We start from the raw sequence: 19,309 nt of genomic DNA, 5'->3' as shown, positions 1-19,309 counted from the left end.
GTGGCTCACATTTGTGGCCTGTGTAGTATTTCCATTGGAGAGTGAACACAACTGCTCTTATAGCTACTAGGTAGATTACTTTTTAATTACTCAGGTGCCACCATCTTGATTCCCTTAGTCTTTGGGATAGCCCTGGCAGTGCCCTGAGCTGCTGAGCCAGTCAGTAGCCTCTCTGGTTTTAAGCAGCCTTGGTTTACCTCAGTGTGCCCTACAGGTACTATTATTTTCTGTGTGTGCATGAGTGAGCAATGATCACATGGTGTATTTTTCAACATTCAAGAATTGCTTATTATCTCCTATTGAAGTAATTAATAATTTAATGTGGGGAGAGGATGGAGTCTTAACTCACCGTCTAATGGCGTGGATAATTATATTTTCAGTTTATCTCTACTCTGAAAGAGAGATGCAGCTCAAAAAAGCCATGTTTTTAACATTTATTAAAATTTACTTAGAAATTTCTTAATGAAGCATTATTTAAAAACCCTTTTTAGAATTGTACTATCTCAGCAACTTTTCTGTAAATATAAAAGTTCTAATATATTTCTCACTCAGTTCCCTCATTTTTAATACAAAGAATGTTTTTAATCTAATTCTGTAATATGTACCGAAAACATATACTTCATTAGATTTTGCTCAAAAGAAATTCCTGGATTTTACATTACACTGATTCAGTTTGTAAAAGTGTAAATCTGATTTTTGATTTATATATCAGAAAGACATTTATTATGAAATTTAGTAACCTAAACTATTTTCTGCGATGTTCTGTATGTCATGGTCACAAAGTTTGCATATTCTTGACATAATCATATGTTGATTAATCACATCTATCTTTTTTACTCCGTAGATGTAAAGAACTTATATCCATCATCATCTCATTATACGAGAAATTGGGATAAATTGGTTGGTGAGATCAAAGAAGAAGAAAAAAATGAGAAGTTGGAGGGAGATGCAGCTTTAAACAAACTATTCCAGCAGATCTATTCAGATGGTTCTGATGAAGTGAAACGTGCTATGAACAAATCATTTGTAAGAACATAAGCTTGAAAAACATATACTGTGGTAGTACTCCAGAAATTTTAACAGAAAGATTAATTAGGCAATTTAAAACCATATTGCATGTACTGTGGTTGGGAGGCTTTTTTGAATAAGCTTCATCTGAACATTTCTTTCTGCTCTAAACTAAGAGTAATAATTGGGGAAGTTGGAAACTTGTCGGGGAGTTGAGACGCAAGTGGTTTATTCCAAATACTTTTAGTTACTGAGTTAGAACTTAGAAGGCTTAAGGAAATACTCTAATTACTCTAGTTGGATTTATCACAATAGCTAAAGGAATCTCCATTAGAACCATATATAGTGGCCTCAGCGTTAGAGATGAAGAATATAGACAGGAAACTGCCAGAACAGTGTTTGGCAAGTAGAAGGTGCACATTAATTACTCATTGGTTTGTTAATGATTTGTCTGTTGATTAAGGAAATAAGCCCCAGGACAACATAAATACCACCTGAATTCAAGTTCTCAAGTTCTGAGATTTTTAATAACAAGTTATCTCTATAAAACTAGGTCGATGATTTTCCTGTAGTTGTAGTCATTTGACTTTTATCAGTAGTTTTGGAAATGTCACTTTCTTCTAAGGCATTTATATTCAAATTAGTATTTAGTTAATAAATGTCTTGGAGACTCAGATATTCCACAGAAGTTACTGTGTTGTAACTGCTCGTGATTGAGCATTTCACTGTTAATTTAAAAAAGTGTTTCTAATTAAACTTCTTATGTTGAAATAATTACAGATTTATATGCAGTTGTAGGAAATAATGTAGATAGAGATCCCTTGTATCCTTTACGCAGTGTCCCCTAGTGGAATCATCTTGCAGAACTACAGTAGTGTATCACAACCATGATATTGACAGTTCAGATGAAGAACATTTCCACTGCCACAGGGATTCCTTCACTGTAGTCATTTTATAGCCATACACACTTCCTCCACCCTGCCCTTCCTTAATTCCTGGCACCACTAATCTGACAGGTCTTTGTGAGATACATAGTTTGCACATATTTTCTCTCAGTCTGTACTTTGACTTTTTGTTTTCTTAATAGTCTTTTGCAGAGCTAAAGTATTCAATTTTGATGAAGTTCAATTTATCAGTGTTTCATTTTATGGATTATGCTTTTGTTATCAAGTCTGGAACTCTTTGCCTAGTCTTAGATCTGAAAGATTTTCTCCTGCATTTTTCTTTCAATAAGTTTTATGGTTTTACATAATATGTTGAAGTCCATGATCCATCTTGAGTTAGTTTTTTTTATATGAAGTTGAGATGTAGGTTGAGGTTTTTTGTATGTTTTGTTTTTAGCCTGCCTGTGATCATTTGCACCAGAACCATTTGTTGAAAAAACTCTAACATTGAATTGTTTTTTTGTTTCTCAAAAGTTACTTGAGTATATTTGTCAGTTTCTGAGTTCTCTTTTTTATCGACCTACATGTCTCCCTCCGTTAATACTATAGTCTTGATTATCACAGTTATGTAAATTTTGAATCCAGGAAGAGTCATTCCTTCTGTTTTGTTAGTCATTTTCAAAATTGTTCTAGATACTCTAGTTCTTTTGCTCTTCCTCATAAACTTTAGAATATTTTGTGTATATATATCAAAACATCCTCTTAGGTACGCATTGGACTATCTATCAATTTGGAGAGATTGACATTTTTACTGTGTTGAATCTGCCAGTTCATTTATTTAGATCTTTGATTCTTTCATCAGCGTTGTGCAGTTTTCTACATGTAAATCCTAAATGTTTTGCAAGAGATACCCAAGTATTCTTTTTTGAGTGATTGTAAATTGTATTGTATATTTAACTTTGGTGTCCTTGTGCTAGTGTTTAGAAATACAGTTGGTTTTTTGTTTATCTTATATTCTGTGTCCTTGCTAAACTTGTTTATTCTAGGAAATCTTTTGGTAAGTGTGAGTTTCTATGTAGGTAGTCATATTTTCAAGTAAGGACTTTTAAATCTGATATTTGTGACTTTCATCTTCTTTTTTTTGCTTTATTGCAACAGCTGGAACTTCTGGCACTATGTTGAATAAGAGTGGTGAGAGTGGACATTTATGCCTTGTTCCGATTTTAAGGGAAAAACCAGTCTTCCACCATTAATTACAGTGTTAGTGATAGATTTTTTGCAGATGCTCTATCAGGTTGAAGGTCTCTATTCCTTGTGAGATTTTTATCATGAATGGCTGTTGACTTTTTGGAAGATAGCTGTTAGGTTCATCTATACCAACACCACACAGCTAGCTGTGCTTTTTTGGCATTGATTAAAATGATTATGTGATTTTTCTCCTTTAATCTGTTACAATGGGGATTTTATATGATTAGTATATTTCAGCTAAAACCCTGCTAGAGTAGGCACCATAAACACACACAATAGAAAACAGAAAGTCAAATCAATAATCTAATTCACATCTGAACAACCTAAGAAGATAGCAAAATAAACCCAAAGCAAGCAGATGGAAGAAAATAACAAAGAACAGAAATGAATGAAATTTATAATAAAAATTATATTTTATTTATTGCATCCTTGGGATAAGCTTCACCTGGTCATGGTGTATAATTCCTTATATATATATCTCTCAGTTCTATTTTCAGATACTTTGTTAAGGATTTTTTAATCTATGTTCATAAGCGATACATTTTTTTTTTGTATGTCTTTGTCTGATTTTGGTATCTGTGTAATACTAACTTCATAAAATGAATTGGGAAGTACTCTACTGGTTTTTGGAAGAGATTGTGTAGAAGTGGTGTTGATTTTTCTTTAAACTAGTAAATCATCTGGGCCTGGACATTTCTTTTTTGTCAAGATTTTAAATTACTTAACTATTCTAGGGGTGCCTGTGTGGCTTAAGTGGTTTAGGCCTTTGCCTTTGGCTTAGGTCATGCTCTCAGGGTCCTGGGATCGAGCCCCGCATCAGGCTCTCTGCTTGGCGGGGAGATTGCTTCTCCTTCTGTCTCTGCCACCTCTCTGCCTACTAGTGCTCTCTCTCTCTCTGTCAAATAAAATAAAAAATAAAAATAAAAATAAATTACTCAATTATTCTAATAGCTTTGTAGGACTGTTCCAGTTATCTATTTCATATCATTGAATGACCTGTGGCAGTTTGTGTTTTTGAGCATTTTATTCTATTTAGTTTGTCTAACCTGTCAATGTTGGTAGTATTTTCTTACTATTTTTATTTTGCTATCTACAGGGTCTGTAGTGATATTCCATTTCATTCGTATGGTGGTAATTTGTATCTTTTCTTTCAGTCTTGATACAGAGGTTTGTCAATGTCACTGAATTTTTTCTTTCCACAAAATCAGCCCTTTGTTGACTTAAGAATATATTTTCTTCTATTTTTTATTATAAATTTCATTCATTTCATAAATTTCCCTTTTAGCAGGGTTTTAGCTGTCTCACAAATTCTAATGTTATATTGTCATTCAGTTTAATATGTATTTTGATTTCAGTTGAGACTTCATCACATGGATTGTTTAGAAGTGTGTTGTTCAGTTCCCAAATGTTTGGAGATTTTCCTGTTACCTTATTGGTTTCTGATTTCATTCCATTGTGATTTGAGATTACATACAACGTGATTTACATTGTTTCATTGCCCAGCATTCAGTCTATCTCAAGTTTATGTTTCGCTTGAAAAGAAGTTGTATTCTGTTGTTGGAAGGAATGTTCTGTAGTTGTCTGTTAGATCTTGTTGCTTGATACTGTTGTTGAATTCCTTTGTATCCTTGCTGATATTGTCTTATTGTTCTGTCAATTTTTGCTTCACATATTTTGTAGCTCTGTTTGGTTCATATGCATTTAGGATTGCTGTATCTTCATGGTAGATTGACCTTTTTATCATATATACATGTCATTCTCTAGCTCTGGTAATTTTCTTTGCTCTGATACTAATGTAGCCAATTCTCCTGTCTTTGATTAATCTTTGCATGATGTGTTGTTCCATTCTTTTATTTCCAACCTGTCTATATCATATTTAAGTTGATTCCTTCTGTTTTAAAGTGAGTATCTTGGAGATAGCATATAGTTGGGTTGTTTTTCATCTCTTCTGCCAGTCTCTGTCTTTTAATTGATGTATTCAGATAATTTACATTAAATGTAATTATTGATACATTAGGACTTTAATTCTGCCATTTTCTTTTTTTTGTTCTGTGTTTTGTTTTTGTTTTTCCTGCCTTCCTCTTAAATGTTTTTTAGTTTCATTTTTATTTATTTGTAAATTTTTTAGTGGTTGCTTTGTATGCTAGCTATATTATACATAGCTTATCATAGTTTACTGGTGTTATTTTTAAAAGATTTTATTTATTTATTTGATATAGAGAGAGGGATTACAAGTAGGCAGAGAAGCAGGCAGAGAGAGAGGGGGAAGCAGGCTCCCTGCCTAGCAGAGAGCCCGACATGAGATCATAACCTGAGCCGAAGGCAGAGGCTCAAGCCACTGAGCCACCCAGGCGCCCGACCTGGTGTCATTTTTTTTGTCAGTTTGAGTGAAGTGTAGAAACCTTACCACCCCCCCTTATGTCCCTTTACCCTTTCTCATTTATAATTTTCACAAGTATTTCTTCTACATACTTTTAGAACCACATTATACAGCATTATATTTTCATTCAACTTTCAAACATAATTTAGAAAGCTCGAGAAAAAAGCAAATTCTATTTTATTTGTTGTCTTTTTTTCATTTCTTATGTTCTAAGATTCTGTCATTAGATTTTTCTTATTTTAGAGAACTTTCTTTAGGCATTCTTTTTATTTTATTATTATTATTATTTTTTAAATAGGCTCCATATCTGGAGTGGAGCCCAGTGTGGGTTTGGACTCAAGACCTGAGCTGAAGTTGAGTCGTATGCTTAACCAACTGAGCCACTCACGTGCCCCCTGGCATTCTTTAGATCTGCCTGTTACAGATTCTTTGTCAGCAGGGATTTCTTTAGTTTTATTCTGATTGGGGTTTGTTGAATGTATAGGTTTATATGTCTTTCCAAATTTGGGAAATATTCAGCCATTATTTCATTGAGTATTTTTTCAGATCTACCCTCTTTGTCTTCTTCCTAGAACCTGATGATATAAGATAAATATTTTGTCACAGTTTCACACATCCCTGGGACTTTCTTCATTTTATTTCTCTTTTTTCTCTGTTGTTTTGATTAGGTGATTTATATTGTCCTGTTTTCAGGTTCACTGATTCTTTCTCTATCTGTTCTCTTCTGTTCTTTAGTCTGTTTACTTAACCTTTTTACTTCAACTGTAGTTTTTAATTCTAAAACATTCGATGGTTCTTTATATCTTTTTTCTTTGCTGAACTTTTTTATTTTTCATTTATTTCAAGCAAGTTCATGATTTCTAGTTAAAGCATTTTTTATTATGACTACTTTAAAATCTTTTGTTAGATAATTTTAGCATTTATCATATCTCTAAATTAGCCTCTGTTGGTTGTCTTCTTTCTTGAAAAAATAGAATCTGAAATTTTCCTTATGCTTTTTTTTTTTTGACCAGCAATAAGTGATTTTTCAGTTGAAACTGGGATGTTTTCGTGTTCTGCAGTGCGACAGCATCTTATTTAAATCCTCTATCTTAGGGATGCCTGGGTTGCTCATCTGGTTAAGCATCTCCCTTCAGCTCAGGTCATGAACCAGGGTCCTGAAATCGAGTCCTGCATCAGGCTTTCTGCTCCTCAGGGAGCCTGCTTCTCCCTCTACCTGCTGCTCTTCATTCTTGTGCATGCTCTTTCTCTCTCTGGCAAATAAATAAATAAAGTCTTTAAAAATAATAAATCCTCCCATCTTATTTGGCTTTCTCTGCCAGTCATTCTGTCAGAGGACAGGAAGGCACTGCCTCGTTGTTGCTAGGTGGAGGTAGAAATCCAGCATGCTAATCAGCCTCCTTAGACATCCCAGAGCATCTCTTTGTTACTACTGGGAGTGGGATATAGATACCTATATGGTTTTCACTGATACCACAGGTGGCAGAGGAGGTGGGTTCATGATAGCCTAGCATGGATGGAAGTCTGGGCTCCTCGCTCAGCCTTTACTGGCCTTGAGCGTGGATGGGACCACAGGTTTTTCTGTGGTGTCTAGTGCAGTAGAGCAATTATAACATAAAACTTTTCTGTCTTCCTAAGCTATCTTTTTGTCTTTCTTCATCGTTTAGCTAGAGAAACCAGGTTTCTCTTCAAGATTTTTTGTTTGTGTGCCTCTTAGTGTTTCTGGCTTCTTTAGGAGCAACTCTAGGACATGAGGCAAAAAGGAAAACCCAGGAGACTCACCACCATGTTATGTTGTTCCTTGGCTCCCAAGGTCCTTAGCTGATCTTCTTCCCTTCATCTTTTAGAGTCTTAACGTTTGTTTACATATATATAATGTCCAAGGTTTTTAGTAGTACTTAGGAGAAAGAATAGGATAAAGTATATCTACTCTGTGTCCCCAGGAAGGGAAGTTAGTTTCTTTATTGACTTTTTTAAGGGTATGCTAGAAAGAATAGCAGTGTGTGAAATTTCAAAGATAGATTATAGAATCTACATCCATTTTCATACAGAGGCTTTGCTAATAGTGAATGAACCATGTACACCCATAAAACAAGCCGTCTAAAACATACCAAGTACTTCTGGAAAGACAAGCAAAGTAGACTTTGTCATCTATGATCTTGCAGTCTAATCGGGACAAAAAGACCAACATGTACAAAATAATGAGAGGGAAATGCTAAATTGCACTGTAGTCCATAAAGAAAGAGGGGGAGATAAATGTCATCAGTAATATCAGATTATAAGCTAAATTTGCTTTCTTCATCTTCATAGGAGTAGTTTATTATATAGAATTTATCTCTTTTCAAATTTTTCAAAGTTTTAAAATTCCACCTAGTTACTATACATGTAATATTAGTTTCAGGTGTGCAGAATAGTGGTTCAGCACTTCCGTATACCACCCAGTACTCATCACAAGTGTACTCCCTATTCCTTATCCCCTGTTTAGCCCATGGCCCCATCCACCTCCCATCTGGTAACCATCAGTTCTCTGTGGTTAAGTATCCATTCTTTCGTTTCTTAAATTTGCCCTTTTTTTGTTTGTTTGTTTCTTAAATTCCACATATTAGTGAAATCACATGGTATCTATCTCTGACTGACTTATTTCAGTTAGCATAATACTCTCTAGCTCCATCCATGTCATTGTGAATGGCAAGATTTGATTCTTTTGCGTGTGTGTGTGTGGCTGGGCAATAATTCATTGTGTATGTATACCACTTTTTCTTTTTTCTTCTCAGATGTGGGTCAGGATTAGATTAGGTTTTTATGGCCAGAGTTAGGGTTAGGGCCCAGGTAAGGGTATATGCCTTGTATCTGCAATTTAGAGAACTTGCTAGAGGACTCGATGACATTAGGATTGGGGTTAGGGCTTAGGGCTAAGGTTAGGGGTTTATGATGTTAGTGGGTTTGTATTAATGAGAGAGCATGTTACTTGAATGACAGTTTCTACACAGTGTAGTTCAGTGAGGTACGCACAGGGCCCATGCTATATGCTGTTAACGTGTTTACATACACATATCTGAATGAAAGAAGACGTTACTTAAAACATACACTGTATACTTCCACTCAGGTAAGAGTAGGTCTGTTCTCATATGCTTCAACACATTACATTTACAAACATACATATCAATATTTTATTTGAAGTCTACCATGTGCCCAACTGTTGTGGCTTAGATCTGGGATGTAAGTGTTAGAAAAATATGTTACTTGCCTTGTTGGAGCTCTCAGCTTTAGTAGGAACCAAGGGTACTAAGCAGATAAAGCAAACCCTTAAAATTCTTAACAGTGTAGTGTGATGCATATTGCATTAACGGTAATTATGATCATAAAGAATACAAATTCTACAAAAGTAGAGTCCTGATTAGGGTCAAAGGAGGCCACAGAGAAATGGTGATATGTCATGTTTAGAGGATAGCTAAAGAGTATGGAAAATAAATGGGTGGCAAAGAACATCTCATGCGAAGCAACCCATGTAAGGGAGCTTGACAGGAAGTGTGAGGCATGGGGTTACATGGAGGTTCCAGTGTAGTAGTGGGGTTTATAACTATATACATATGCCAGTAGCACAGCTGATTATGTAAAAATGTTTAGATTTTGAGAATTCACACCTTTTTTCTGTGATCCAAGTCAGTTTAATTTTTAATTTAAGATAACAAATGTCCAGAGTTTTTTAGAATGTACTTATGAATATGCTAAAGTTGTTGGTAGGTGGTAAATTCTATTAATGGTAAATAGATAATCAATTCTTTAGTGAGATACACATTTTATGTACTCATGCGTATGCACATTGATTTGAAAACTTTCCAGCATTCCCTTGTATATATTTGCCACATTAAGGGGATCTTAAAAGCTCTGTCCAATTTGTAAAGAAAGCGTTTACTTTGCCTGGTCTTTACTATCTTTAACAAAAGAGATTAGTCATTTTCTTGGGGAGCCAATTTTGTTTTCATCAGAAGGTAGATTTTCCACATTTACCTCATTTCTGGTTAGCCGAGGGAGATGTGCTTTTTATTTATGACTGTGTATGAACATGATGCCTTCTGCCTAATTTATCTGGAAAGTCTAAAATTAAATCGAAGTATTGTCTTATGTTTATATTGAGCCAAACATAACTTATATTTAGAACACTATACTTGAAACAGTTTTAGAAAAATACTCTGTTTTGATTATATGGTCGAAGGATTAATCTATTTTTATTTCTTATTACAGATGGAGTCTGGTGGTACAGTTTTGAGTACCAACTGGTCTGATGTAGGTAAAAGGAAAGTTGAAATCAATCCTCCTGATGATATGGAATGGAAAAAGTACTAAATAAATTAATTTGCTATCACTGTATTGCATATATTCACCTATGCCCATTGTGTATTAATATCGCATTCTTGAATTTTGAACTCTGAGTATCTTTTTGAAAGGTTATACCTCTTTACCTCTTTGTGCTTTAAAAATCATTTTCCTCCCAAGTGTTAAAAGATTCTAATGAAGAACGAAGATCGTATTTTAACACTTTTGTCCTTAAGGATTTCAGACATGCCGAAATGAAATGAAGTATCATTTGCTACTGGATAGGTTAGTTCTACCTAGTTATGGAAGTGGAAAAATCATTAATGGGATATCTTGGGTTATTGCCTTATTTTTGATGGAGTATTCTGTTAATAATTTATTAGATTTGGCAGTTTGGGTGAGCACAGATTTTTTTCAACTTCCATGTTACATTGTTTGCTTTTAAAAAATGCTTTTGGATGCAGTTGTAAATACAGTTTTTCTATGAAGAACCTTGGTTTATTTACCTTTTTCTTAAGTTTTATAATGAGAACTTTGAGAAATTATCACAGGGAATTCCTGTTTGGTTATTTTTATGGGAAATATTTGTAATTACACTGAGATTGTGGTCCTTACCTTCCAAATCCTGTATAAAACATAAGAGACCTGAGTTTAACATGCTGCAAATTTATCCATACTGAAGGATAATCTGTGAAATTGGGTCTAAGAGTTATTTAGGAAAGCCCAATGCTACTTCTGGCTGGGTTTTTTTTGTTGACTTTTTGTTTGTTTTGTTTTGTTGGGTTTGGCCCCCTTCCCCGCATCAGGAGGTTTAAAATTACTGATGGTTTGTTTTGTTTTGTTATTTTGAATTTTTTTTTCTATATTTTTTCTTTATTAGAGTATTTCTCATCTCACATCTCCATGATTACTTTGGTTTCCGTGGTTTAAGGTAGCTGCTGAGAGAATAAATTAATAGGTATATATTTAGTATGTACTCTATTTCTAGAGTAAATAGATACCGTGGGAATACAAAAAGTAAAGACACGTTCATTAACTTCAAAGAGCTTATAATCTAGCAGAGAAAAAATTAGCATTCATGAAAGAATTGTGGAATGGCTGATTGCTGAACTCATTATAAATAGAGTCTTGAGACAGAAAAATAGTGTGTTATGATTAAAATTCTTTGCAGTCTGAACTGTTACAAAGTATAGGCCAATGATGACCTATAGGTCTGACTTTGCTTTTGGACCATAATTGTTGAATTGTTGAGGTTGGTGTCGAGGTTGGTGTCTGTTAGATCTCACAGTGCGTTAAGGCATTCCTGTATCCTCCTAGCTTAGGGTAAGGTAGATGAGAGGCAAATCAGGCATTGAGTCAGCCTCCGAAAGAGTGAGAATTCAGTCCCTTCCATTTATTCGTTTGACTTGAAATGTAGCAGGGTTCATGAGGAAAATGGTGGTGGGGTGATACCTGACTACCCAAACCTCTTACAATCTATTAATGTACCTGGGCGTTTTCACTTCTCCTTCTGCCCACTTACGGCTACAGGCTACGTTTTTGGTTCTTCAGCACTGAAGGAAAAGGCAAAATTAATTTCGCTTGTGTGAATTTCTGAAATTTTCTCCTTAAGGAAATTAGATAGTTTTAGTGTTCTGTGTGGCACAATTTCTCAGAACCGTTAGTTCTCAGGGGTGATTAGGGAGGCCAATGCTACAGACACATAAGCTGGGCAACAGCACTACACCAGGGACAAGAATCCTAGCTTCAACAAATCTCTGCCACTAACTACCTTTATAAACTTCAGCAGGTTTAGCCTATGTCTTAGTTCCTTTATTTGTAAATAATCTTTAGGGCCTTAGAGTTAAAATTAAAAGTCCATGATTTTTTTTTCTAACATTTTATTTGTTTATTTGAGAGTGAGAGAAACAGAGCACGAGAGTAGGAGAGGGTCAGAGGGAGAAACAGACTCCCCGCTGAGCAAGGAGCCTGACATGGGGCCCGATCCCAGGACCCCAGGATCATGACCTGAGCTGAAGGCAAATGCTTAACCAACTGAGCCACCCAGGTACCCCTAAAAGTCCATGATTCTAAATAAATATTTTTGTTGCTTAAGAGCAGCTTTTTTCTTTCTTAGGAATGACACTATTGTAATAGAAGTTGATTTTTTAAAAATTCTAGTACTATTTACAAGGATGCATCCTACCCATAGTATGTTTATCTGTTGGCTAGATTTATTTAATACTTGGGATTCAGGATTTGCTGAGCCAAATGGAGTTCCAAATATACGTGAGTATAAATGGACCTGGTCCAAGTACAACAGACTTATGGTGAAGAAGGGACTTACGAGAAGTAGGTTAGAGTGCTGCCTTAAAGTACCACTCTGAAGTACTGCTTCTCTTTCACCCTTTTAGATAATGAGAATTTTTAAGCCTCCAGAAAGTTAAAAAAACAAAAACAAAAAATCATTTCAATTAAGAGCCTCTTTATCCTTATTCTCTATATTCTCGGATATTAATTGCTCTCTTTTTCTTTCTAGACTTCCATTTTCATTTCTTAAATTTTGGTTTTCTTAGTGTTCTGGTCCTTTTATTTCTTTTTTTTTTTTTTTAAGATTTTATTTATTTATTTGACAGAGATCACAAGTAGGCAGAGAGGCAGGCAGGCAGAGAGGTGGAAGCAGGTTCCCTGCTAAGCAGAGAGTCCGATGCGGGACTGGATCCCAGGACCCTGGGATCATGACCTGAGCTGAAGGCAGAGGCTTTAACCCACTGGGCCACCCTGGTGCCCCTAACCTTTTATTTCTTAAGAAGGTACATTTTTTTTTCTCTTAGTATTTCTTATTTTCCTTTTTAAGGTGTAGTGCTGGAATATATTTTTTTCTTAATCTTAGCTTTTTCATCTCTTCTGATTTTTGTAATCTACTGCACCTGACTTCCCAGAATTCTCACACTTACCTTCAAAGAATTGTGAACAGGGTAATCTACTTCTTTGAACTCTTCTATCAAGTAATCTCTTGAGATGGCTATATAGGGTCAATTTTGATAATTTTCTGTCTGTCCTGACCCATTCAGAATTGATTGCCAGCTGTAAGAGAGTCAGCATTGGCAGTTACAGGCCACTTTAAAAAATAATTGGTTTTCTCTATCTTTATATGGAATGGAGAGAAAGGATGGTTTGCATTGATAACTACATTTTAAAAAATATTTCATCTCTTAGATATGTGATATTCGCTAACTTCAGAACATCAAATGATTATTGTCTCCCTGAGGCTAACTATAATAGAGCAAGGGAGAAAATTGGATTGTCTTTTAAATATATTTGTAAATTTATGAATTTTATAAATTTCAAATATTTAAAGTTGGGTATGTCAGTATATTACTATAAATAAGTAGATATGTTAATTTAGTTTAATACTTAAAATATTTGGCTATTCTTACCCATTTTACTTTGCTTTTCTCCTTCCCCCATTATCTACATAATAGAATAGGTCGTTGATTTCTGAGATCTCACTGATTCAAAGCAGTATTGCCTATCAGTTTACCATCTGATTTGCCTAATGCCCTTTAGCTGTACTGGGATCTTCCTTGTCCAGATTAGTGTGCATGTGTCTGACTTGTAGCTATTACTGACATTTCCAAGAATATTCAGAAAATATCTCGGTGAATGGTTGGTTAAGAGAGCTACTTTTTTTTTTTTTAACCATCTCTAAAGAGGTTTACCTTGAGACATTCACACCTGTTACTGTGTGGTCTCATAAGAATGGATTTTGGTTATCTGGCTCGGAGGAACCAAGGAGAGGAAATAACAAAATAAAAGGACAAAATAGTGGTGTCTGTGTCGGAAAGAGTGAAGTAGTTCTGAGTGAGAGATCATCAGGTTATGCAACTATGCATATTCTATTGTAGGTTCATTTTAAACCAAGAGATTTAATTTAGGAAATGTCTGCGAACTTGTGGGTAAATTAGAAATACTGATTTACCCACAGGTGTTTCTCTTTGGGATCATCCTTGTGATCTGCTTCTGAAATTAACTCTTAGCCTTTCTTCCTACCTCAGTGAACGTGCCCCCCAAATCAAGCTAAAATCCTGTACATTGCTTATCCATTAGGGCAGCAGCAGTGGTAGCTATTCTGTACTAGTACATTTTATGGGTCAGGTGTCACTAAGTGCCATGTGTACACTACCTCATATATAACAGCCTTGTCAAGTAGTGATAGCATCTTATTACAGATTAGAAAAATGAGGCCAAAGTTAAGTTCTTTGCCCAAATTTACTCTACTGATAAGTAATGCAGCAGGGATTTGAACCCAGGCCTGTCAGACTCCAGTGCCATACTTTAACTTCCTCTTGAGGTTTATGAGTTGGGTGTACAATGAGTGATTGTTATTATCTACCTGAGAATGAAGCCAAAATGTGTAAGTTGAATTATTTAATTCTGCTTGTTTGTGGGCTGGGAACGTATTTTCTTTCTTTGTCTTTCTGTCTTTTCTTTCTTTGCTTTCATTCTGAGAGAGCAAGTGCGGAAGGGGAGTGGCAGAGGGAGAGAATCCCAAGTCAGCTCCATGCCCAGCACAAAGCCCAACGCAAGGCTCGTTTCCATGACCCCAAGATCGTGACCTGAGCCATAATCAAGTGTTGGAAACTAAGCCGGCTGAGCCACCCTGCTACCCCTAGAAAGGTATATTTGTAAATGTCAGAATATTATCAGTTTTTTAAGTGGGAAAACTTACTAGGAATCCAAACCTCTTGCTTATGGAAGGTAATATAAGCAAGTTACCTTGATTTATGTTGAAGGTGCTGGGTGATGGTTGTTATTTGTTTTGTTTTGTTTTTTCTTAAATCTGGGTAATCACAGAGAAACAAGATACCCTTAACAACTGTTACAGGTGTAGGAAGACTGACACATCATATTGATCAGATTCTTAGGATAATAATCTCCACTTCGTGAGCTGTTAGGAATTAAATGAGTTATTTATTTTAATCCAGAAGGCTCTAAAAACTAAATTTATATGTGAATTTACAGTATGAAGTCATATTTTGCTACACAAATATTAGTATGTTTAATTAGAGAATGCTAACACAGACCCTTCTGATGTTAAAAAAATTAATGATATATCTGTATTCTAAAATCCAAAATTTGGAATTGTAGAAACACATCTGACTCCCAAGGGATTTGAAAGAATTATGTACCTGTATATTTAAAGTGCAAAGAGCAGTGCTTAATGTTACAGATAATGTCAGGTTTTTTTTGTTTGTTTGTTTGTTTTTAAGATTCTGTTTATTTATTTAGAGAGAATCTAAAGCAGACTCTGTGCTCAGCATGGAGCCTGATGGTAGTAGGGCTTGATCGCACAACCCTGAGGTCATAACCTGAGCCAAAATCAAGAGTTGGACCCTTAATGGACTAAGCCACCATGTGCACCCATCAGATTATTATATATGCATTTAGGCTGAGAGGCTTAAATCCTGTAGAAAGCCTTTTTGTTATAAGTTCAATCCTATAAGATTCAAGATTCTGTTTGAGGAAAATATCAGCTGGTTAAAAATTGTTCGTATCATTTTTAAATGATTGAAAGCATATAGAAAAAGTCTTTAATTTGAATGAGTATTTTAATTAAGCAGAGCTTAAATGTCTAAGTATTAGTATTTTAAAAAGAATTATGAAGTGTACTGGTGGTGGAAGATATAAACTATGAAGAATATTAAGGGATTTCTTTTCAGAAATTCTTCAGTTTTAATTCCATTTTAATTTAAATGTCAAAACAGTAGAACTGTTAGGATTTATAAAAACAAGATACATAATCACACCACTTGTAAACCATGAATTCTGTCCTGTTCCATCAGTGTAGAGAACGTGATTTTTTTTGGTTTTTTTTGTGTCTTTTGAATTAACATATAATGTATTATTTGCTTCAGGAGTACAGGTCTGTGAATCGTCAGCCTTTTTTTAATTTTAAAAGATTTTTATTTGGGGTTGGGAGAAGTGGGGTGGGGTTATGGACATTGGGGAGGGTATGTGCTTTGGTGAGTGCTGTGAAGTGTGTAAACCTGGCTTTTCACAGACCTGTACCCCTGGGGATAAAAATATATGTTTATAAAAAATAAAAAATTAAAAAAATATATGAACCATCAGAAATTTAAAAAAAAAAAAGATTTTTATTTGTTTATTTGACAGAGAGAGAGAGATCACAAGTAGGCAGAGAGGCTGGCAGAGACAGAGGGAGAAGCAGGCTCCCGGCTGAGCAGAGAGCCTGCTGTGGGGCTCGATCCCAGGACCCTGAGATCATGACCTGAGCCAAAGGCAGAGGCTTAACCCACTGAGCCACCCAGGCGCCCCTGTGGGTCAGTCTTAACACATTTCACAGCACTCACTATAGCACACCCTCCCCAGTGTCCATAACCCATCCACCCTATCCCTGTCCCCCCCACATACCCCACCCTCCACCCCAGCAATCCTCAGTTTGTTTCCTGAGATTAATAGTCCTTATGGTTGTCTCCCTCCCTGGTCCCATTTTGTTTCCCTCCTTACCCTCCACAGTCCCCCACCCTGCCTCTCCAGTTCCTCATATCAGAGAGATCATAAGATAATTGTCTTTCTCTGATTGACTTATTTCACTTAGCATAATACCTCTAGTTATACCCATGGCATTGCAAATGGCAAGATTTTGGGTTTTTCTGATGGCTGCATAGTATTCCATTGTATATATATACACACAACATCATCTTTATCCATTCATCTGTTGAAGGACATCTAGGTTCTTTCCATAGTTTGGCTCTTGTGGACATGGCTGCTATAAACAAGAATGTGATGTTTTTATAGGTGTTAAATCATCAGTCCTGTTTTCATACCAAAGAATGGGGAACGTCAACCTTAAAATAGCCAGTTATTTTGCCAGCAAAAGAATGTATTCAGGAATAGCAAAAAAAAAAAAAAAAATGCAGTTTAGAACATTCCAACTATGGTAAACCATAGGCAAGTTCAGGAATGAAGAAGACAGGGTTTTAATAGAGGAAAGGAGGAAGTTGGAGGGGGAGTTTTTGAAAAGTTTGTTGGAGGAGGAGAATTCCGGTTTGTGGTAATTTCTCATGGGCTGAGATGTGGCAGTTTCTTATTGGCTAACCAGGAATCAGGTTTTCTGCATTTAGTAATTTTTGTCCCTCTGTGCCAGGAAGGATCTTACTTGGTTGTCCTCTCCGACAGTGGAGAGAAAGTGCACAGGTGGGACACTGTTTAGGCCACATTTAAGTAAAAAGGAAAGGTAGGAGGGAGATCTCAGACATTTCGAATCTGAAGTCTTTATCTTGGAAGTTTAGTAAGCATGGGAGACCACACTAAAAATACTGAGCTGGAATTACCCTATTGGACATGTCATTTTTACAAAAGATTGGTAGCAACGGGTATAAAGCTTAATAAGAATTATACAAAGCAGAATTGAAAGTAATAATGGTAAGTCCAGTTTGTTCAGGGCTTGTAAACCAGAAGCCCAAACGTGAAGGTAACCAAACCAGCTGAAGAGATCAAAGAATTGTTAAGTGAAATTTACTGTAGCTAATGTGCTTCTTCCCTCATTTTAGGCAGTTGGATTTCTACTTCCCCAGAGGAATTTATCCATGTGCAACATGTGGTATTGGCAGTCACATAAACACCTCCTCATTCAGCAAGTATACAATCAAGGGCTATACGATTAGCCAAAACTATCTAGCCACAGAATCAAGTGATTGCTCGTGGGCACTGTTGCCCTGGCAGCACAGTCGGGTGACTCTCATGTCGGAGAGATTTCTGATAATGCAGCCATTGGTGCTTACTCTGACCTAAGGCAGGTGCTGTCTATGTGGGCAAACTGGGAGTCCTGTTTGCTTCTTGCAGGTCCCCATTTAAGGGGACCATGGAGGCTTCATGGGGTGGACTAGTAGTAGGCTTCTCATTTATTACGAAGAGAAAACAGAACCATTAAGTACAGTAAGAGCACATTGGCCTTTCATTGTTCAGTCAAGGTAATAAGTTGCCTAAGCATAGGGGAAATTTGCCAAAACCTCCACATGTCAAGGAGTAGCTGGGGTGTGTACATACGACTTTATAAACATAGCATTTATGGACGTATTGGTCAATATGGAGGTCTTTGCAGCATTCAGCCAAGACACAAATACAGTATTACATATTGAAAGACCACCAAGATACATGGGTTTGATAGCAAACCTGCAAATGGTCTGATTCATGCTGACTGCTCTAGCATTGTACATATATATATTTGATGGATCACATTCTTCTTTCCCCGGGTTGGGTTAAATTGCGGCAAGGAATGGTGGTATATGGATTTAGTATTCCACCTTTATATTAAAGGGTCCTGTGGGACAAATCAAACTTATGGTAGCATCTGGGATTCCAAGGACTAATTTATAGGGTAAACTAAGGGGTCACTGCTGTCATGGACAGATAGTGGTTTCTGGTGACGAATCCAGTAGTTGGAGCAGCTTACCCCTTCAAGGCATTGGGAGATGCTGACAAAGGCATTACCCTTCCATGAAAGAGAGGGAGAGGCACTCCCAAGACAGATCTTTTCTAATAGTATTTTAGCCGTGGAAAAGGCAATAGCCTAACAACGAAAAGCTTCAGTACAGCGAGAAAAACATACAAACTATGACTAAAACACATTTATGAGACTGGAGCAGGGGAGAGGTTGACTGAAATTTATTTGCCAAACTTTGTCCAGTGGGCAATTTAAAAGTGTCCAGGATGGGGGCATCTGGGTGGCTCAGTCAGTTAAGCATCTGCCTCCTGATTTGGCTCACGTCCTGATTTCAGGGTCCTGAGATTGAGCCCTGCATCACACTGTGCACTGGGTGTGGAGCTTGCTTAAGATTCTCTCCCCCGGGGCACCTGGGTGGCTCAGTGTGTTAAAGCCTCTGCCTTCGCTCAGGTCATGATCCCAGGATCTTGGGATCAGTCCAGCATCGGGCTCTCTGCTCAGTGGGGAACCTGCTTCCTCCTTTCTCTCTGTCTACTTGTGATCTCTGTCAAATAAATAAATGAAATCTTAAAAAAAAGATTCCCCCTCTCCCTCTGTCCCTTCCTTCCCCTTACTTGCATGATAGCTAAATAAATAAAGTGTCCAGGAGCAGTACTGATAATATTCCTTGTATTTGGAGCAGGTGTGGCAAGCAAAGTAGGAACTTTTGTGTTTTTATTGATAATTCCCCATCAGTATTGGTTCGTAAAAGCTATCATTTCATCAGAAGACCAATTATTCAAAGCATATATATTATGAAATTTTTAAAAATTTTATTTAACATTGAGATGATGACTTGAGCCAAAATCATGAGTCTGGTACTTAACCGACTGAGCCACCCACGTGCCCCCGGTATGAATAGCATTTTAAGACCTTAAGGTTTCTACTGTTTGGCCAAACCAGAGTTGTCTCACTGAAACAACAGTTACTAGATTTCTAATTTTATTTTTCCTTTTCTGAGGCCAGTTGAGCATTGCTAGTCAA

At 36.3% G+C, this 19,309-nt stretch overlaps 1 protein-coding gene across 1 annotated transcript in view; it reads left to right on the top strand.

The window, feature by feature from the left end:
• Positions 1-9,904, top strand: part of SUGT1 (SGT1 homolog, MIS12 kinetochore complex assembly cochaperone) — a 39,610-nt gene extending 29,706 nt beyond the window's left edge. The window contains exons 12-13 of the mRNA XM_059144681.1: positions 845-1,026; positions 9,766-9,904. Coding sequence (XP_059000664.1) covers positions 845-1,026; positions 9,766-9,867 — 284 coding nt within the window. The 3' untranslated portion in view covers positions 9,868-9,904. The remainder of the gene's footprint in view (positions 1-844; positions 1,027-9,765) is intronic.
• Positions 9,905-19,309: the final 9,405 nt, after the last annotated feature.

This window comes from Mustela lutreola, chromosome 13 (genome assembly GCF_030435805.1).
Source record: "Mustela lutreola isolate mMusLut2 chromosome 13, mMusLut2.pri, whole genome shotgun sequence".
Lineage (NCBI taxonomy): Eukaryota > Metazoa > Chordata > Mammalia > Carnivora > Mustelidae > Mustela > Mustela lutreola.
Note: the sequence above shows the minus strand (reverse complement) of the source record. Positions and strands in the feature narration are given on the sequence as shown.